The following is a 15,192-nucleotide window of genomic DNA, read 5'->3' as shown; positions in this document are numbered from 1 at the left end:
TGAGCAGGGGTGCCCAAACTTTTGTATATAACTGGAGCTAATGTATTACAAAGATATACATTGGATTCTGCATCAATATATATGCTTTTATGTCAAATTAACAAAAGCATGTAAAGGAAAATGTAATAGATGTTTTTTTTTCCTTTCTGCAAAACGATAAAGTTCGATCAAATTTAAATCATAATAAAATATCTTCTCTTATACATACAAACACAAAAGTGGCATTAATTAATAGTTTACAATCTGCACGTTTGACCAAATTCCTTTTCTTGTTTCACTGAGCTACAAGTGCGAAATAATTAATATAACATTTCATGCTTTTCTTATTGCCAGTAATATCTGTGGCTTTTAAGGGTTCCACAGTGTTTGTGAAACATTATTATAATGGTTTAAGTTGGTTTGTAGCTTGTATGTTTTATTTCTCATGTAAAAGAGAACAGTCATGAGTTCGACATACAGTCTGCACATTAACTTGTCTTTAAAACGTTATTTTCTTTGATGAACTCATCAATGTCACAAATGCCAGTGGCACGTGCATCTTTCCCTGTTTTGAGTGTTATTGAGTTTTTCTTTGGTCAATTCAAGTTCATTTTAGCAATCAGGTGGCACTGTAGCCCAGTAATGACCGGCACGTAGCACACAGGCCTCTACAGAATACAGAGTTCATATAAGAAGCCCACGGCATAAACAGTAGGCAGTTTGTGGGAGGGGGAACCTGTAAGAGATCAATGGTAGGTATCTCTGTACCTCACAGCACTCAGAAGAATGATAGAATGATTTCACAGTTTTCTTCTCTTTTCTTCTATAATCTTCGCTTCTCTTCTATTCTCATCTGTCCTTTAATCTTCTCTTCCTTTCTCTGGTCTTCTCTTCTATAATCTTTTCTTTTATTATCTTCTGTCCTTTTATCTTTTCTTTTCTTCTCTTCTCTTCTATAATCCTGTCTTCCCTGCTCTTCTTTTTTTTCTCCTCTTGTATTCTCATCTGTCCTTTAATCTTCTCTTCCATTCTCTGATATTTTCTTCAATAATCTTCTCTTTTATTATCTTCTGTCCTTTTATCTTCTCTTCTCTTTTTTCTTTTCTTCTCTTCTATAATGTTCTCTTTAATTCTCTTCTGTCCTTTTATCTTCTCTTCTCTTTTTTCTTTTCTTCTCTTCTATAATGTTCTCTTTAATTCTCTTCTATCCTTTTATCTTCTCTTCTCTTATGCCCTTTAATCTTCTCTACTCTTCTTTAATCTTCTTTTGTTTTCTCTTTTCTTTTTGTTTTCTTTTCTTCTCTTCTCTTCTATAATGTTATCTTTTATTCTCTTCTGTCCTTTTACCTTTTCTTCTCATCTGTCCTTTAATCTTCTCTTCCTTTCTCTGGTTTTCTCTTCTATAATCTTCTCTTTTATTATCTTTTGTCCTTTTATCTTCTCTTCTCTTTTTTCTTTTCTTTCTTCTATACTGTTCTCTTTAATTCTCTTCTGTCCTTTTATCTTCTCTTCTCTTTTCTTTTCTTTTCTTCTGTCATGTTCTCTTCTCTTCTGCCCTTTAATCTTCTCTATTCTTTAATCTTCTTTTGTCTTCTTTTCTTTTCTTCTGTCCTTTAATCTTCTCTATTCTTCTTTAATGTTCTCTTCTATTTTCTTCTTTTATTTTCTTTCCTTCTCGTCTCTTCTGTCCTTTAATCTTCTATATTCTTCTTTTACCTTCTCTTCTATTCTCTGGTCTTCTCTTCTCTTCTGCCCTTTACTCTTCTCTACTCTTCTTTAATCTTCTTTTGTCTTCTCTTTTCTTTTCTTTTCTTCTCTTCTGTCCTCTTCTTTAATGTTCTCTTCTATTTTCTTTTCTTCTCATCTATGTTATCTTTTATTTTTTTCTGTCCTTTTATCTTTACTTCTCTTCTGTTCTTTAATCTTCTCTTCTCTGTCCTCTCCTGTTAGATTATCTCAACCCTGTGGAGGAGAACCCATTTGTTACTCGCCGCAGAAATGGAGAAATCCATACACTGGACCCCGGTCACCACTCTGCCTCCAACGGCCATCCAAAGATGGAGGATGAGTATGTGAACGACCCTCTCTATCTCAACACCTTCCATAACTCTGGGGAGAAAAGCCAGGAGGCTTTACGGAAGAACGGGATACCTGTGGCTCACACAGCGGCGGCAGCAGCGGCAGCCAACCCTGGAGCCTCCAGTGCCCAAAACCCTGCCCACAGTGCCCCCACTTCCCACACACATCTCCCAGCGCAGCCCATTTATTCTGGCCAACCAGGCCTCCCAACACTGTCTGGTCACACCCTTCATCCTTCCCATTCTGGACACCCGACACTCACTCTCCACCCAGCCCACACTGGCACCATCATGGCTGATAAAAAGCCCAAAAAGACATTTGACAATCCTGAGTACTGGCAGCACAGTCTTCCACCCAAGGCCACTCTTCACAACCCAGAGTACCTGCAGGACTGCAGCACCCGCTTCTTTTACCGACAGAACGGCCGCATCCGGCCAGCTGTGGCCGAAAACCAGGAGTACCTGACCGAATATGCTCTGAAACCTGGGACAGTGCTGCCCCCACCCCCATACAGGCAGAGGAACACAGTGGTGTAGTAAATGGAGGAGAGGGGGAAGAAATAGGATGGAAGAGGAGGTGACTCATGGTCATTCTTTCACTCATTCATTCATTCAGACCTTTATTTAACCCCTTAAGGCAAGACATATGGCTTATTACTCAGTTATTATCCAGAAACTACTCAGTAAAACACAGTGGAGCCTCTATGTAAGTTATAAAGTTACAATAGAGAAAGCGAAGTCTCTAGAGACTCTAGTCTTTGAGTTTCGGGAGCTCACAATACGCTGAGGGATCATTATTATGTAACACAGCACATGATGGTATCGGGTGAAAGAATCAAAGCAATTAATGAAGTGATAAAAATAATGAGATTAGTAGAGCAACAAAGTAATAACAATGACATAAACTGTCAACTAAAACATTTACAATCTGAAAGTAATTGGAAATTTTACATTTAAATACACCAAAACAACACAAAGTGAGATAACTTTAGACTGTAATGTAGCGTGGCTTGTTTTACGAGTTCCCATTACCTAAAACCAGATTTTCATCATATTCTCACAACTGTATCCTCACCCTTGATCTCTCACCAGCACTATTCACCTTCTCCTTCCCTCAGTTCCTCTCCTCTACCAACTGGGGTTCAAGAGCAACCTTCAGAAGTCTCCCCTTCAGAAGGGGGTGCTGTAAACAAGACGTGCCAGTCAACCTATCTTCTTTAGTGCAATCTAAAGGAGGTGCTAACCCCTCCCAACTCCCATCATGTGCACATATCACGGTTACAATGGTGACCTAGCCTCCTGGGCTTAGCATCCTCTGATCTGACCACCCACTGCTCCACCCCTCACTGGATCCATAACTAGTAGGCAAGTAGACCCTCATGAGAGATACCTTTGACCACAAAACAGATGGCACAGCATGGACAATGGTGACAAAGAGCAACAAGCACTGGGCTGGATCCATATGGGCCAAACCTGGAGATGGGGAGGCCTCCTTCTGGACTTCTACACTGGTTTTGTTGGGCATTTTTTTGCTGTAATCTTTGCGTTTGGGCCGTCTGTGCAAGGTTACACCTCTGGACACCCATACATTGCTTACTAATAGATCACCTCAGTTGAAAGCTGTGTATTGCAACTTCTACTACAATCTGTAGACGCATCATAAACCCATGTCACTCGTCCCAGGAGGAGACATACATGCATCACGTCTCTCGCTGCATCCTTGACACATTCATTTAGTCCCTCCGGTCACTCGCTCTGTGTTTCTCATTTCATAAATAGCATAGGAGTCATTTTTCACTCATCCATGTGCGGCCATCTAAATTGCATCAATGCACTGAAGGTCCATTGACCTTCTGCTTGACTCCCACATTCAGAGGTGATGTAACAGTGCAAACCTTATGCATCTCATTCATACTTGCACACAGACGGCCAGTTCCTTCATAACTAGACTTGGGTCCACAGCACAGGCTGGAACACATACAGGAGCATATGATGGCTATGGAATATTCTTCAAATACTGTGCTGCATCTTTTTTTTTTTTACAGTCCAGCCAGCATCAATTCCGATCAAACAGAAGTCTGACATATATATAGATACATCTCTTTGAGGATATGGATTGCACAAGCTGGATCTACCTTAATGTTGGACGAATTAACTTTCACAATGATGACCAAGGCACATACAGATGGGGCAGCTTGAATTCACCGAAATGGAGCAGGGTGTAAATGTGTACAAACCTATGGAGATGACACAAAGGCCTCATGAGTGCACTCCCAGACACTACGCAGTCCAGAGTAATGGCTGCTGAATTATTATCACGAGGCATATTAAATGCTATTATGATCCATCAACCAAGGGGTCAGCCAGTGGCACACCATGGCACTGGCTATGGATGGAATGCACTAGCTGGCACACGCGTCTGCCTGCAGTCATTAACGCTGATCTAGAGGAGCGCAAGGGGGGCAGAAATACTGTCGTGCCACGAGGAACAAATGAGGATGTGAAAATAGAACATTTGCCCTTAGGGCCCCAGACCTGTCTGCCTGATATCAGTCTTCTCCCTTTGGACTGTCCTTCGAAGAAAAGAAAAAAAAAAGAGAAATTTGGAGAAATCATACTTTCTAAGTTTATATAATAAGGTGTTGTTTTCTCACAAGCGTCAAACATCATAGGTAGAAGAAAATCATGCCATGCAAATGTCCGGCCAGAAAAAAATAACACATGTAGTTCTGAGCACTGCCAGGCATTATGAATCGCTGCTAACGGAGGGTCTGATGTGGAAGTTTTTTTTTTAAAAGCACTTAATGGTCTGGCACAATCAAATAACTTATTTTCTACCACTAAGACTGTTGAATACTCATTTGTTTGAATTCTGTTTTGTCCATGCTGGTAGAGAAAAGCCGGCCTGCTTGTGCCACACCATGTGTTCTGTGTATGTTCTATGGTTTTTTGCTTTTGGTTTTTTTAGCTTGCTAATGAAGGTTTATCTATCATCTGGCATGGCACGTCCTGCTGATTTGTACACACAGATTGAGTTCAGTGCAGACCTAATGAGGAATCCCTGTTGGCATCGCTCATTAGTCCAAGACTAAGCTTAATCTGTGAGTGGAAAAAACAGTCCTGGTGGTTCAACACAAGGACTTTAGCTAATGTTTTTCCATTCCTGTAGACAGATTTGGCAAATGGCAGTGTCGGCTCTGTACCGAGAGTTGAAATGTACCCAACTGACATTACTTAAATGAAGTATTTACCTCAAGCATTGCTTGCTTTAACCTTCAGAGACCCAAGCACTAATTTTGTTGATGTAGTTTCATTTATTTTCTTTTAAACTGTTTATTGAAAGCTACTGACCATATTTTAACTTTATTTTGCTTTGGAGTAGATTTTGGGGTTTTGAAACTTACAGTCATACAAAAAAGTTTCGTTATTTTTTTTAGAGAATTTTAAAAGTCGACCTTAACCTTGTATATTGTGTTAAAATGTTATGATAAATGGAGAAATAGAAATGCTCCAGAATTACTTCTTAAAAATCTTTATTTACTTTCATTTAAAAGTTAGAAACATTTTCCCTGTTCCTGTAAAGTTACCATTGTTGATATTTTATGCATACACACACACACACACACACACACACACACACATATATATATATATATATATATATATATATATATGTATTAGGCCTGATTCATTTTTATGTCGACAACCAGAGCTGTAATTTTTGATTAGTGTTTCACACTCTATTATTGCCAATGTTGATACAATGCAAGTTTTAAGTAGGGAAATTTGACCTAATAACATGGAGCTTGTGAACTGCTGTGACAACACAACCACAAATAACTGGCAGGCTGGCGCACTGTGTTAAAAGTTTAAGTCTCAAGCCAGAAAAAAATGGCTGGTCCTCTTACCAACAAAAAAGGCTCATACCTCAATTTATACTTCAGTTATAAACAGTATAAACTCAGAAAAATCACAATTACATTAGTTTATCTCCAAAATGTTAACTTTACAGGAGAAGGAAAAACTTTACTTTTAATGTAAGTCAATGGAACCAGACGTTTTTCCGAGTATCTTTTGGTCCAGTGATCATGGGATTTACACACAATGTAAAGAGCAACAGGCATTTTCAAATTATGTCAAAAACCGAAAAACAACCAAAATGGAGATACGAGGTTTTCTTCTGCCAGCAGCGAGATATATATATAAACATTAAGAATGACGGGAAAACATATCACCGGTAACATATTTACTTCTCAGATCGGCAAATTTGCCCCAGAACACACCACAGTTATATCAGTAGGAAATGACCATGTTGTTTGGATGTGGACCACTGGCATGTTTTCTTTCAGCAGGCATTTGTCTCTGGGGGTTAAAATGAATCTGCTGTCCAACGGACCTCTAGCTGAAACTCATCTGTGCTGAGGTTTTCAAAGAAATGCCAAATTGTTGTGTAATGTGTCCCAAATAATGTTATGGTGTAAGACAGTGAACTATAGTACGATTCCTCTATAAAAATCTTAAAGAGATGTAAGAATCCTGCACAGGTACTTTAAATGCTATTATGTCGTCTCTCAGCACTAATTATTATGGCATTGGTTCATGTCTGTGTGGAATAATTTATGGCACCAAACTGAACCGAGACCTGATAACTACTGTCTGCTGTTTTACTGTTAAAATGAGGTGAGAAGGATGTCTCATATTTTTTATGAAGACACTGCTGTTACCTGGAGGATGATATTAAAGGTGCGGTTGGCTGTGGATTCTGAGAGGGTTGAATATCATAAGTACAGTCTAGTAATACACGACTTTAGTTGTTTTTGTTTTGTTGAGTAATGCCCATGTGCCATGCCTCATACGCAAAACAAACATTTTACTTTTCATAATTTTAAACATGTGCATCACATACTGCAGCTAAGAAGAGGCTCGTCGAGGTGTCAAAACTGTACAGTATGTAGCAAACACTGTGGATACAGGATGGACGAAACCCTCCTTAAACTAACAAGCAGCTAAGCAAGGAACGTCTTGACCAAAACATGGGAGGAGGCAGAGAGGTCTAGCTGGAGCTCGTAGCCACTGGGAGCTTTTTCCAAGCTGAAGTGCTTTTGCACTAAAGCCTGTGTCGTGGAGGTGGGGATTACAGTACAACTTCCTTCAACAAAAACCCAGAAAGGAGGATAAACATTTTGGACTTGATGCTCATTTTTTCTTCTTTGGGGTGAAATCTAATTTTCAGACAAAGCTTCTGGAAACATGACCACTGTAAATATTATCTGGGGGGTTATTTTTGGTTTTGGAGGATTGCAGGATGTTGAAATAATGTGAAGAGTTTTTTTTTTGTATTATTTTGTCTGTATTATTTTACACGATTTTCCTTCTCAAAGATATGTGGAGTAATACCTTATGTTGATTAACATCCCCCAGCTTCTGCAAACACTTTACTGGGACTTAATAGCTCATAAGACATATAAATAGTTTAGTGAGGGTTATATATTTGAAAGATGTTGACCTTAAAAAGCATATATGTAAAACTTTATTTGACCTGTATTTTAATGCAATAAGCTTAATACACATAGAATAATATACAGTACTCAGAATAGACCTCTAAGGTGGTGCATCCTTTTGTGTACACCATTAGGCCCAAATAAAGAGCTCCAGGTCTAAGCTGTTTTTCTCTATGGTAAAAATGAATGGCATGTTCAGAAAAGGTCTAAATCGCACACTGTGGTAAACAGATTACGTAAAAATGAATTATGAGGTCATTAAGTCATCAAAACATAAACATTGCTCTATTCATGCCACAAGCAACCAAACTGTCCTGTGCATTTAACTGACTTACATGAATATTTATGGTATTTGGCAGACTCTTATCCAGACCGGCTCACAGTTTGATCATGTTACACAGGTTGGTGAACGTAGCATTAAGAATCTTGCCCAAAGACTCTTACGGATATGTTTTTACCCACAGAGGTCTCAATTCCCAGTCTGCCACATTGAGGACCAACAATGGCCACAAGACAGGGTGTTAAGGCAGGGCCTCGGACACAAAGGGCTGTGAGTGACAGTGGGAGGAGGACGTCAGCTGCCAGAGAGGGGAGCGATGACAACAGCCACTAAAGGCACGAGTCCTGAACTTGGCCACCCAGGCTCCCTCTCCTGTGCCGAAGTGAGGCCGAGCTGGGGAATGGGGGCAGTGACGGGGAGGCGGAGCAACAAGCTCCGTCCCTCTTGGCACAGGTGCTCACACTGCCCTTAATTAGAGCCAATTGATGGTGATCTGCCATTGGCAGGGTGACGTCCTTGTCCCGCTGTCACTCACAGCTCTTAGTGTGCGAGGCTCAGGCACCACCTTCACGATCCCCATTGTCGTTGGTACCCCATATAACAACACCAGCTCACCAAAATAGAACGTTATATTCAGATTTTTATTATATTCTCTTTTTATTTTTTTATTTGATTTTATTTTTTTTTGGCTCCGGATGTAAACATTCTTTTTTGAGACTTTTTTGATTAACTTCACTCCGGCATATTAAAGAGCATAATGGTGGTGCAATAACCCAAAAGTTGTATTTGGAGGCCACTTATTTAGAGCTGGCACTGCTTGTAGACTATTACTACCACGATTGACAAAGCTTGCTGGTTTGCATATTGTATTTAGAGTTAAATAATGAATGACCCTCATCTCAGCCAGTCAAAATCATCTCTAAATGTTACTTTCTGTACATCCAACAAAAGAAAAACTCCTCAGAACAAACCTGCAGTGAGAACGGTGGTGGCAGTAAATTAGTGAATTGAGTTATTAGGCAAAGAAATGGTGGAAAGGTGTTACTGAGGAATGTATAAGACTTAAAGCACGGTGTCCTGATCATCTGGAGGGAAGAGCTGCTTTTATTTTATGTAGAAGCTCTTTTGTTTGTTTTTGTTTTTTTGGGGGGTTTTTTTCGTTACGGTGATTTTGGCCCACATTCATATTTGGTCAGTTATGAAACGTATGACTGCACTGATCATCTTGTCAGACCAGTTTTTGGATGAGAAGTGTTTCAAATGAACACTTGTGCTGCTGAACACTTATCATCTGTTAGCAAAAGTGTTACAGACGATACCAGTTTTGATGGACAGGGAGGTGGAGCTCTCTTAGAATCTTGCATACTGTCAGTTAAATGCACAAGATCACAGTACTCAAGCCTTCATACGTCAAATGGTGTGCTATTTGGTTGAAAAAGTGTATACAGGAGTGAACATGTAGGCTGGAGAACCAACCACAGGGCTCTAAAAGTGTGATTTTCTAAAACGCCATTCATTTTTCCCGCAGCGGGCTCATCTGGGTGCTAATGATGAACTAGAAAATGATGACATGGCATGACAAGCCTATTTCCCTGTGCAGTGGCAACAGAAAAGTAACATTTATGAGAGTCTTCCTCACATGGAATCAAATCAAGGGGGAAGGTTGTGATTTGCAGCACATTTTCGGCACACTGTTATTAACGACAGCCAGTCTACTGATAAAGTTTTATTCAAATCCTCTTACAAAGTACTGATTTATATCCAGCGCTGCCACCGACACTTGAACGAGGGATGCGCCAAGCACTGAATTACGCAGGGATCGGGTTCAGGTTTATCGTTCATGTGAGTGTAATTTGTCTCTTCTGATGTATTTACAGTAAATTATTCCACTCGCATCCACTCACACTCAGAACCTACAGAGAGACAGAGTAAGCACAGTTTACACGCCGATCATTCGTTTTATATTACAGTTAAGGGAAGGCATCACTCTTCCTGAAACGCTAAACCTTTTGGAATGGTTGTTTCCTCGCGATTTTACTACTGTTAACTGAGAAAATGTGAATAGTATTTTTATAGATTGTTGAAGAATTGGCCAGGTGCATTTGTACATAGATGGGTATCTCATGCTCTTTTGGACTGCAATGATATATTTGTTGATTTTGATTTTGATTTCTTTCGGTTTACTGCGTCTCACTACGTCTTTGTTTAACCACATTGTGTGTGCGTGATCAGCTATTCCTCTTTGCTTTCTGTATATATCTGTAATTTGAACAGCACATACTTTCTTTGTAGAGCTTGCGGGTTTTTTGTAGTGCCCTGATGTGATCCTTGTGACTGTATTTAGCACAGCTTTGGTGGATCTTGTGTTCTTTAACCTCTGCCCTTTTGCTCAAGTGGTGGGAGATTATTTTCTTTCTTTCTCTCTTTCTTTCTGTCGGGTATAACCTCCCTCGTATCTTTATTTTTATCTTTTGTACAGAAATCCCGCTGTAAGGGTCGGGGAGTCAGGCGCCCTTTTGCAATACTGTTCATATCCCCTCGGTGTGAAGAGAACTCGGTTGCCAGACATTTTCTTTTTTCCCCTGACTTTTTAACCATGCCGCAGTACAACATATATGGTTCTTCATCGCTCCACTTTCACTGGTCACGTTCCCCAACCTACGCTGCCCTGAGTCCATATTTATGAGGCCTGTCCAGTAGTGCTTGGCGATATTGATGACATTCAGCATCCCAAGATTTTCCAGATTTGTCATGGTATCAGAGAATATGTGAGTGTGCATTAACCATTAGAGATCAGGAGGTCATTTTATGATACTATTTGAGTGTAATTACACAATTATGTAGTAATTACACAGTAATTACATGTAATTAATAAATCTGAACAATATTATATTTGTTTCAATGTCAAATTTGCCAAATTTAACAAATGTGACAAATACTTAAATTATGCTTTTTCTTTCGGGAAAAAGCAAGATTGTGCGCATAACTTTTTTCTGTGTACATAAGAACAATAATAAGAGACAGAAACCAAATTTTTAGGATTGAAGCTAGTTTTTATGTATTTTTAACCGTTTTAACAATCTGAAGCTTCTAGCAAATGGCATATATATATGTCGTCCAGCACTACTGTCAGGGTAAGAGTGTTAATTGAGGATCAGCTGCTTATAGAATCATATTCATACCGATGCCACCTGGCTGAAGTTGACTCTAAACCAGCACTGTTACTCTAAGAAATGTGACCCTGTAAGACCTCAGGGTTGCAATACCCATCCCGGGACACTATTCTGAGATGTGGCTGTGGCATGGCAGTCCGCTCACTTTAATTGCCCTCTAATGGCTCTTCTCTGAGAGATTAATGTGTCGTCATGTGTTATCCACTCTGACAAATTGACTAATTGATTGGACGGCTCATTTTGCCACTTCAGCTTTGAGTGATGACTTGTCAGAATGGACTCTTGTCTTCTTTTTTCTTTCTCTTCTTTTTTCTTTTTTTCTTTTTTTAAGAAGAGAGGCACCACGGAGAGAAGTACACTCCGTGGATGGGTTCTTCTTGCTCTCACCTGCCACCTACAGGCAGGATGGAGCCCAAACGCTCTGCCCCACCACAGGTCCCCATCCTACCCTCAACAAAAAAACGCTAGAGCATTTAAATACAGTTCCACAGTTTTGTTACATGAATCTGTCAAAAATATATTTTTAATTTAATATAAATAAATACCAATACAGTATCTAAACCATTATGTGTATGTGTGGTTATTGAAGTGGTTATTGAAATTCTCTCCTCTACTCTCTTAAAAATAATGTTCCTAAATGGTTCTTGGCTTGGATGTTCAGTTCTAGAATAATCTTTGAATTGGTTTCGTTAAGGATTTTTAAGGTTTTTAAGGCTTAAAAGGTTCTTCACACAATGGAATATGGTGTCCTGCAAGGCTCCGTTTTAGGGCCCTCTTTGTTATCCATTTATTTACCATCTTAAGTGGTACAACAACTATATTTGTGCTTTTCCCAAGATCTGTTTTTGTCTATTTGAAAGAGATATGTAATCTCCATAATTCTTGATTCTACCTTTGTAAATATCAATAAAAAGATTGATCTCTGAAAAGACCTATCCATCAAAAGTTCTTTAGATAACTTATATGGCAAAGAATGCACTTTATTTTTAAAAGCATTAGTCGCTCTAGATGAAAGTATCTGCCAAAGGCTGTGAATCTAAATGGATTTGCAACATGCAGCAACTGCTAATGTCTAGTATAACGGAAGATTTTTTTTCTGTTCTGTAGGTTAAAACCCATCAGATTTTTCAATTTTCCAGACAGGATGAATGCGCTGCTGCAGCTGTGCGGACCTGCCTGAACAGTAGTGGAGTTTAAGTGTGGTTTAATTCACCCCTTCAGTCCCACAAAATCAGCCCTAATGGTTCTGAACTTTCACCAGCTCTCCAAATGGAGCACTACAGACTCTTTTAGCTGGACAGAAAGTGCTACAGTGTGTGGCATTAAAATTTAGATGGCTGTCAAATTCCTGCTGAACACTTTCCACGGAGCACGTCCTGTAATCATGCCGTAATCAGTTTTTTAATGATAAAATGCCATTACAGAGGCTTCCCTTCTATGCATGACACCTGGCAAAACCAGAACGTGGAGAGTGAGAGGTTTATGGAGCATTTGTCAAATAAACCAGTATAAAATTATGTAAACGCCCGTCTCGCCAAACGCCCAGGTTTCCAGCATTTCAGTGCCTGTAGTGATTGCTTAATTGTGCTCCACAAATTAGCCAACAAGGTTCTGCTTTTAAAACATGCTGCTCTACTAGAGAACAGCTACTCCCTACAAAATAAAAGTCCCTAAAGAAACATGCTTAAATTCATGCGCTACTGTTTTCTGTCTTCTTTAAGAGCCATCATCTTCATCTGACTAATCAGTGGACTGTTAACCCAAAAACTGATGATGCATTTCCATCATCATGCCCTCATTCAGTCTAATAAACAAGCTACTTGTATGAAAGTAGAAGAGTCCTTAACGAAATGGAATGGGCTGGCATTCATCAGCTCATACAAGTATAGCTTAGAATAATTTGTAATATTCAGAGGAGTCAGAAATTTGACCAATTACCAATTCTCCAATTATATTAAACCAAATAAAAGTAAGTGAACAATTGATTAAATAATGGCACAATTGCAAATTATGACAGTCATCACCTACACATGGTTTAATGGAGGGAAAACAATAAAATCCATTAAAAACAAAACCAGAATACAGGTGATTGATCTAAATGGCACATGATGATTTGCATGAAGGGAATATGTATTAGAGGGTATGGATGAGTGTTTGAAGAAGCACTTAAGTGAAACAAAAGACACTAAGTAGCTCCTCAGTAGCAGCTTAACTACAAATTAGAGTTAATTATATTTATTTGTAAAGCAAATTAATTCAATGTGCGTAAAATGCCAGATGCAGGCAGAGCTGGCAGCTGAGCAGTGGCCCTGATGCCTTTCATTATTATGTGTCATTACTATTAATGAATACTAGGGCTGTAACACTCAACTAAATGCAGTAATCAAGATTAACAGTGTATTAAAATGTGCCGAAGTTTGTTCTGTGTTTATTTACACAAATCAACAAAAGATGTAGCCATAGTGGTACTCACTATGCCAGTGGTCACTAACCTTCCTCCTGGAGATCTGCGTTCTTACAGAGTTTAGTTCCAACCTGCATCTAACATTCTACCCTGCTCTCACCCAACGCGGATGCATCTGATCCAGCCAATCAAGCACCATGTCCGAAATTGTCTCTTAATCACAATGTCCTGGAACGCTATTAGGGAACAGAATTGGTGATGGTAGTAAATGATTTTGGACTAGTTGCTCATTACTGTGCATCACATAAACTCTGTAAATGTTACGCAGCCAGTCCAGTATAAGCTCTAAGAGTTTGTCTGCACACTTCCATCTGTAACAGTTCAGTGCAGATGTTGCCATTGTAGCTGCGCTTGCTAATCCTACTCAGAAAAGTTGTGTGCCGCTCTTCAAACCAAATGACGCACTGTATGGGTATCCCCCGTCCCCTCTGGTACATCTCTGTAATGTTGGGGAGCGATGAGGAGGCAGACGCAAATGCTGAGAGAAGCGAGATTTATTATGAGCAAATCCAAAATCAGGGTCAAGACAGTCCAGGTCACAGAGCCAACACGTAGAGAATGGGGAACAGACATAACAAAAGAAACACAGGATAAACAAACAACAGAAGCCGGAATAAACAAAACACCACACGAGAATACTTCAAACAATACAAACACCTCAAACAATACAAAGACCAGCAACCTAAGACGGGAAAACACAGGGCTTAAATACAGCAGGGATGACGAGGGACAACAAGATACAGGTGGTTACAATCAAGGGCGGAGTCTAGAAACAAGGGGGCAGGACAGGGAAGAATCAAAACAAGAAGCACATGGACATGTAAACAAAAGCACATGGATAACTGGGAGGGGCCAATCGTGACAATCTGTTGTATGTTATGTATTGCAGTGCAGTGCAGTGCAGCGCTAGGAGGGCGAGGCTTGCACAGTCTTCCACATAGACCTGCGAAGCACCACTGCAGCTTTTTTCGAACTGCTGCTAACACGTCATCACTGGAGAGCCGATTGTGCTCGGAGGAAAGTGCCAACCACCAAATCTGTTATGTCAGCTAACACACACCTGCACTGACTAGCACTGTGCTGAGTGAAGGGGAGGAGAAGAGGGGGCCATCCTACCCAACCAGAGAGAGCCAGGCCAATTGTACACTCTTGGACTCCTGGCCACAGATGGCTGTAGCATCACTAGGGATGGAGCATGAATAGGGCACAGTTTCAGACACACCAAAGGACTTCTGAAGAAGTTAATTAGCTGAAGCATGTGTTATAGTTGGATCTAGATTCTACAAGAAGGTGTTGGAGGGCCGGTGTCCAATGAAGGTTGGAGGTTTCCCTACTTGAACACTCGAACATAAGTGTTTGAGAGCTCCACAGAGTCTCGGGTAATTCTCTGTTTTTTTACGAAAATGAAAATGCAGTGTAGTTATATATGGTTATTATTCTAAATAACTACATTACGGAAAGTGATACTTTCTTAAAGAGATTACCAGTGTGTTATTGGTGGGATTTCCAGCACTGTGGCGATGTGTGACAGGTCAACGTTACTGAGGAGAGCCACAGGTAGCAGATACTACAGGACATTGGGCGTCCAAGAGTGAAAGCTCTCATAGAACTCAAGCCAGCCCCTTATCTCTATTCTTTAAGAGAGACTGTCCCTTAGGTTTAGTGAGATAGGGCTGCTGGTTTACTCTGTACACTCTCAGAAATAAAGGCACCAAAC

At 39.9% G+C, this 15,192-nt stretch overlaps 1 protein-coding gene across 4 annotated transcripts in view; it reads left to right on the top strand.

Annotated features, from left to right (window-relative positions):
- The window catches only part of LOC108433052 (receptor tyrosine-protein kinase erbB-4), a 629,333-nt gene extending 617,761 nt beyond the window's left edge, over nucleotides 1-11,572 (top strand). For 3 of the 4 annotated variants that reach the window (XM_017707323.2, XM_037539223.1, XM_037539221.1), the window contains one exon: nucleotides 1,930-11,572. In XM_017707323.2, coding sequence (XP_017562812.1) covers nucleotides 1,930-2,594 — 665 coding nt within the window. In that variant the 3' untranslated portion in view covers nucleotides 2,595-11,572. The remainder of the gene's footprint in view (nucleotides 1-1,929) is intronic. The other variant, XM_037539222.1, reaches the window with a different exon arrangement.
- The last annotated feature ends 3,620 nt before the right edge of the window (nucleotides 11,573-15,192 follow it).

This window comes from Pygocentrus nattereri, chromosome 6, assembly GCF_015220715.1.
Source record: "Pygocentrus nattereri isolate fPygNat1 chromosome 6, fPygNat1.pri, whole genome shotgun sequence".
NCBI lineage: Eukaryota > Metazoa > Chordata > Actinopteri > Characiformes > Serrasalmidae > Pygocentrus > Pygocentrus nattereri.
Note: the sequence above shows the minus strand (reverse complement) of the source record. Positions and strands in the feature narration are given on the sequence as shown.